Consider the following 6,841-nt stretch of genomic DNA (forward strand, 5'->3'; position numbering starts at 1 on the left):
AAACTACACATAGATTTTTGTTACTTTTTATTTTACTTATTCTTGAACTTATTCATAAAACTACACATAGTGATACAGTACCAAGTTATAGATCAAAACCTTTATATATTATATGCTATTAAAGTATCTAAAGCTCATCAAATTCCAGAAATAGCAGGCACTTATGATGAATACATTTAAATATATCATTTGAACTTTGAAAACAAACTACATCTTATTTTTATTCAAGATCAACCTGACTATGCACCTGCACACAAGAGACTGTCACTTCTCTCTCAATAGAATTTGTTATTTTGACATATCACCTTCCTTAGTTTCTGCACCTAATAACTTCCACACCATTGTGAATTTCTTAGGTTTATATTAAATATGCCTTGGTGATGTTGGAATATTTTCTTCTGCCCTTTAAAATCTTTTGTATGCATGTGGTTTATTTTGAAATCGGGTTTTTTATTTTCCTTTTGAAATTGTTTTATGTTTGTTTACTGTTTTATTGGTTATTTAATTTAATTACATCTCAAATGATATTCCCCTTCTTGGTTTCCCCTCTGCAAACCCCGTATGCCTTCCCCCTCCCCTGCTTCTATGAAGGTGCTCTCCTACCCACCCACCTACTTCTGCCTCACTGCCCTATCATCCCCCTATACTAAGGCATTGAGTATTTACAGGACCAAGGGCCTGCCTTCCCATTGATGCCAGATAAGGCAATTCTCTGCTACCTATCCAGCTGGAGCTATAGGTACCTCCTGTGTATTCCTTGCTGGTTTAGTCCCGGGGAGCTTTGGAGGATTTGATTGGTTGATATTGTTGTTCTTCCTATGAGTTGCAAACCCCTTCAGCTCCTTCAGCTCCTTCAGTCCTTGCCCTAATTCCTCCATTGGGGTGCCCGTGCTCAGTCTGATGATTGGCTGAAAGCATTCTCATCTGTATCAGTAAGGCTCTGGCAGAGCCTCTCAGGAGATCTATATCAGGCTCCTGTCAGCAAGCACTTCTTGGCATCAGCATAGTAACTTGGTTTGGTGGCTGCAAATGGGATAGATTCCCAGGTGGGGAAGTCTCTGGATGGCCTTTCCTTGAGTCTCTGTTCAACTCTTAGTCCCTCAATTTCGTTCAGAAAGGAGCAATTCTGGGTTAAAGTTTGAGAAGGTTTGGAAGCCCAATCCCTCATCCAGGGGCCGTGCCTAATCTCTTGCAATGGTCTTTACAGGTTCTCGCTCCCTTTTGTTTGGTATTGAGTTAATGTCATCCCTATTGGTCCTGGGAGTCTCTTGCTTTCCTGGCATCTGGGACTTTATAGTGGCTACCCCTGCTTCCCTATCCCCCACTGCTACACACCTCTGTTCAATTTCCTGACCCTCTGTCTATCTCCACTGTTTCTTCTCAAACCTGTCCCTGACACCTTATTTCCTCCCCCTTCTCTCTCCTTCCCAAGCTCCTCTCTCCCTCTACTTTCCATGATTATTTTGTGTTTTTTAAAGTTCTTTATTATAGACAATAATTTACATTCTATACTGCATTTTCACTCACTCTGTAATTATTTTTTTACAAGAAGAAAACTGTTTCTCTATCTCTCTGTGTCTGTCTCTCTCTTCTAGGTTTATTCTTTCTTGCTATAAGGCTTTTATTTGAGTATATTTCTTTATTTTATCTTTGTGCTTTTGAAGGATTGAGAATCCTTCCCCATTACAATGTCCTGAAATAAATCTTCAATGATGATACCATATGTAAAATTTTATTGCATCTTATGTTACATTGAGTTATGTAGTGTGCCTAGATTAATTTTATAGTTGTCAACAGAATCCTAGTTCTATTAATGAACATATGAGCATATTTTTTCTTAGCACCATTTTTGACAAGATCGACCTTATTCTACTCATGTTCCTAGTAATTTGACATAAATTGTTGACTATCAATGTTGGGGTTTATTTTAAATTACTTAACTTGTTCCATCTCTTGGTTTGTTTTATGCAGTGTCCCTCCTGCATTTATAACTAGAATTTTGCAGTATATTTTAAAGTCATGGACTTTGCCTTGAGCTTACCATTTCACTCAATATTACTATGACTATTAAAAGTGTCCCCACCAATTCTGTGTGTTAGATTTAATGTTCAGCTATATAAACTTGTTACTAATTATTTGAATGGACAAATGATTTCATTCTTTAACTGTGAAGAATAACTCAGTAGAGGAACTTTCCTGAGCTTTCCTTGATGAGAAATCATTTATGTCTAATCCATTGTCATTACTTGATTTTGACTTGTTCAGATTTTCTGTTTTACTCTGATGCAGAATTGACATGAACCATGCTTCCAAATTGGCTCTTTCTTCAGGAATACTTTTCCATACATATTGTCATACATCTTCTGATAATAATCTCTAATTACTCATTGTACTTATGATGTTCTACACTAACATTTCCATGTTAAGTTATTAAGTTAATGGTGATAACAAAGAACATGCATCTTATTTTAGTAACAAGGACTGAAGTAAGCTTCCAAAAAGTAAGGAGCACTTTGATATAAAAATATAGTACAAAATGGAGGATTGACGAGAAGAAAAAAAAGGAGGAGATAAACATGGTAAGTTCAGAATTAAATAAAAATAAAACTTAAATGATACTTGAGAAACATTGCTAATGATTATTTAAAATGTATTTTACATTTATCATAAAGTCACTTCATTTCAGACTTCACTTCATTAGATTTTAATATCACCTTGGTTTTTGTTCAGAAGATCACTCAATGTTTATGAGATTATGATGTGACAATAGACAATACTAGGAATTATTTTTCACAACAATGTAAAGACAGTTTAAATTGATTTCATTGACTTACAAAGAAATATATGACATGTCTGATTTACCTGTACAGAAGAAAGAGTCAACAAAGGTCACACACAAAAATGGTGTGCAATCGCTATTATAGCACAGGCTAATACTAATCACACTAATTGCCTGAGGTTAATTCCATACTTCATGTAAGCTATAATATGAAGTAGTTAAAAGGAAATATTGAGGTTTTACTGTGTTTCATCATACTCAATCATAGTTATGTAATTTCTGCCTACAGTCCCTGAACTAGGCCTCAGGTATATTCATGTAAATTACTTAATACTTAGACTCCTCATAAGTAACTAAAACAAAAGTTCTTTTAACAAATCATATATATGTTTTAATTTTCTTTGTCTACATGAAGTAAATAATTCTGTTTATTTAATATTAAAACGTATCATTTCATTCCCCAGTCTTTTCCCATTCTAATTTCTAGTAATTGATGGGTTTTCTTTCCCGTCTGATGAGATATGTACTAAAGATGACCATATAAGCTAAAAAAAGCCACAGGGAATGTTTTCTTAAATTATCTTTAATTTTTTTACAGTACAGTCATTATCCCACTCCTGATCTGCCTTCCTACAGTTCCTCATACCATCCCTCCTTTCCCATCTCCAAGAGGTTGCCCCACCCTCACTATTTCACCCCAACCTGCCAGGCCTCCACACTCCCTAGGGTCTCAAGTCTCTTTTATCACTGAGGCCAGACTAAGCAGTCTTCTGCTGTATGTTTGTTGGACCAACAATTGCTGGTCTTCCTATGGGATAACCCTTATCCACAACTTTTTGTAGCCTTTCCACAGTTCAAAGACAGGGGTCCCTGACTTCAGTCCATTAATTTAGAGTATACGTATCTGTCTTAGTCAGCTCCTTGTTAGGCCTCTTGGAGAGTAGCCATGTTAGGCTCCTGTCTATAAGCTCACCACAGCATCAGTATTAGTGTCAGGCCTTGGAGCCTCTACTTGAGATTGATTCAATTTGGGCTGGTTACTGAACCTCCTTTCCCTCTCTCTTATCCATTTTTGTCCCTGCAGTTCTTTTAGACAGGAGATATTCTAGGTCAGAGTTTTTGACTATAGGATGGCAACCTCATGCCTCCACTTGATACTCTGTCATTCTACTGGAGGTGAATCTTATAAAATGTCTTTAATTCCATCTTCACAAAATTACTTTTGGCTACTGAAACTTTTGAGCTTTCTAACCTGTCAGAAGGTAGAAATATGAATTCAATAGCAAAGATCACTTAAAATTATAAAATATATGTGATTTTAAAAGTAGGGAACAGTGTAATCTTTGTAGAATAGATAAAAACAACATAGCACTGGCATATATGATACCTGTGTTGATGGATCAATTCTAGTAAATTTACCATTACATTTCGATATATGTGATAAAGGTATTATGTCCAAGATACTCTTCTGACATGATTGTATATCTAAAATAAATTATGTTTAATGCTCTTTGTCTTCCATGTGTGCTTCATTGTCATAAAATTGTACAGTAATAAGTAAAATTGTAAGGTTTTATATATACACTATATATATTATATATATAATATATATATACATAATTTGTAGTTATGATAATTTTATCATGTGCTACAGTTTAAATTCTAGATTGAAAAGAAGTACCCACATGACTGAAAATCAAAACAATTAAAATAATAACAATCACAACGTGATGCAAGCAAGATTCCAATTGAAGTATTGAAGTAGAATTTTCATGAATGAAAATGAAAAACCTCTTGTTTGCAATAGGCCAAAGCTAAAACTTCTCACAAATCACAATCTCCCACTTTGCTTCTTTAAATTATGCTCTCTTTCATTCTACTTTTTTTCAGTGAAGGATCATGATGCTTGATTTGGGAAATGAGAGTTCTGTGACCATGTTCATCCTTTTGGGTTTTTCAGAATATCCACATCTCCATGCACCTCTTTTTCTCCTGTTTTTTACGATCTACACAGTTACTCTAATAGGTAACATGGGCATAATTGTGGTCAGAAAGATCAATCCCAAGCTCCACACACCCATGTACTTTTTTCTCAGTCATCTTTCATTTTTGGATATTTGTTATTCCAGTGTATTTACACCTAAACTTCTAGAAATCTTGATTGTGGAGGACAGGACAATCTCTTTCAAAGGATGCATGATACAATTTTTTTTTATTTGTGCATTTGTGATTACGGAAATGTTCATGTTAGCAGTGATGGCCTATGACAGGTTTGTTGCTGTGTGTAACCCCTTACTCTACACAGTTTCAATGTCTCCCAAGCTGTGTGCTTTCCTTGTAGCAGGAACATATATGTGGGGTATACTCTGTTCCTTGACTATTACATACTCTCTTTTGCAACTATCCTACTGTGGACCTAATGTCATCAAACACTTTGGCTGTGAGTACTCTGCCATTTTGTCTTTGTCCTGCTCTGACCCAACCTTCAGCCAAGTGGTATGTTTAATCATTTCTATATTCAATGAGACTTGCAGCCTCCTCATCATCCTGGCCTCCTATGTCTTCATAGTTGTCACAATCCTTAAGATGCCATCTAAAGGTGGACTCCAAAAAGCTTTCTCTACGTGTTCTTCCCATCTGACTGCCATCAGCATCTTCCATGGTATCATTCTCCTTCTCTATTGTGTACCCAATTCCCAAAACTCATGGCTTGTGGTAAAAGTGGAAACTGTGCTTTTCACTGTCATGATCCCCATGCTTAATCCTATCATCTACAGCCTTAGGAACAAAGATGTGAAGGGGACAGTTAGCAGACTCATGCACTTAAAACTTCAAGCTCATGCAACATAATTTAAGCAAATACTATATTTTTATACAAATGTATTTATATCAAACAAGTTAGTTGATTATACTTTTATCATAACTGAAATTATTATCTTATTCAGTTATATATTATATACATTTTGTCATGAATATATACTGCTTTTCACTTTGTTAACAACATATTTTTTTACAAATACAATGCATTCAGCTTTGTTACATGTGAAGATTATATATAAAAAATTATAAAACGTCTCTTCTGAATTATGTAGAAGTAAGATTTAGAAAGGGAAATTACATCCTCAACACTTTCTAGTTATGCTTTATTTTGATTTTTGATCAATAAATAGTGTAAACAAGGTGATAAATATTCCTATATTACATAAATTGAAGTCCTGAGAAGTATTTTTTAATCAGTAGCATTGGCAAACTATGGTTATAATTCTATCTTAATGTTGCATTTCATATCAAATCTTGTTTTATAGTATAAAATACTGCCTTGATTTAAACAGCAAGCATGCATTGAAAATATTAGCCTCTAAGTGCAGCACTCACTTTTGAGTGTCAACCTGATAGACTAAGATAAATAAAATGTATTAAAACAATGCCAATATCAAGAATGTATTCTATTAGCTTGTAATAGTGTTTGCATATAGCAAATATGATTGATAAAAACATCAAAAAGGAATTGTGATTATCTTTTCTCAATAATATTGCAAGTACAAATGTTATTTTGTTATGCAATAATTATACATAAGAATTAAAAGATCAAATCCCAGGACTCCTTTTACTTGGGAAATACATAAAATGATCAAGCTATTCCCGTGTTTACTAGTTTTTCTTTTCATCATTTATTTTTTCATTCACTTTACATCCTAACCACAGTCCCCCATGCCACTATACTTCTCAGTCTCACCCTAACAAATACCTCCCCTCTGGGAAAGGAAAGCTCCCACAATTGGGTACCACCTAACCCTGAGACATCTAGTCCCAGCATGAATAAGTACTTTCTCTAACACTGAAGCACAAGCAGGCAGTTTAGGTAGAAGAAGGGGATCCAATGGTTTCCAACAGAGTTGGAGACAGCCACTACTTCAATTGGTAGGACACTCACATGGAGAGCTGTTGGGGGCCAACTTCAAGCAGAAAGCGGCTATCATCTTTGCAGCCATCTCGAAACATATACCCTGACAAGAGACTTGTTTTCAACAGCCTACAACAGCTGAGCACACTCTGATAATT

The 6,841-nt window shown here is 35.1% G+C and overlaps 1 protein-coding gene across 1 annotated transcript; it reads left to right on the top strand.

Moving 5' to 3' along the window:
• Positions 1-4,678: 4,678 nt before the first annotated feature.
• LOC114637408 (olfactory receptor 5D18-like) lies at positions 4,679-5,629 on the top strand. Its single transcript, XM_028785635.1, has one exon. The coding sequence runs from the start codon at positions 4,679-4,681 to the stop codon at positions 5,627-5,629; it is 951 nt and encodes a 316-aa protein (XP_028641468.1).
• Positions 5,630-6,841: the final 1,212 nt, after the last annotated feature.

Source organism: Grammomys surdaster, unplaced genomic scaffold (assembly GCF_004785775.1).
Source record: "Grammomys surdaster isolate TR1022 unplaced genomic scaffold, NIH_TR_1.0 125284, whole genome shotgun sequence".
Lineage (NCBI taxonomy): Eukaryota > Metazoa > Chordata > Mammalia > Rodentia > Muridae > Grammomys > Grammomys surdaster.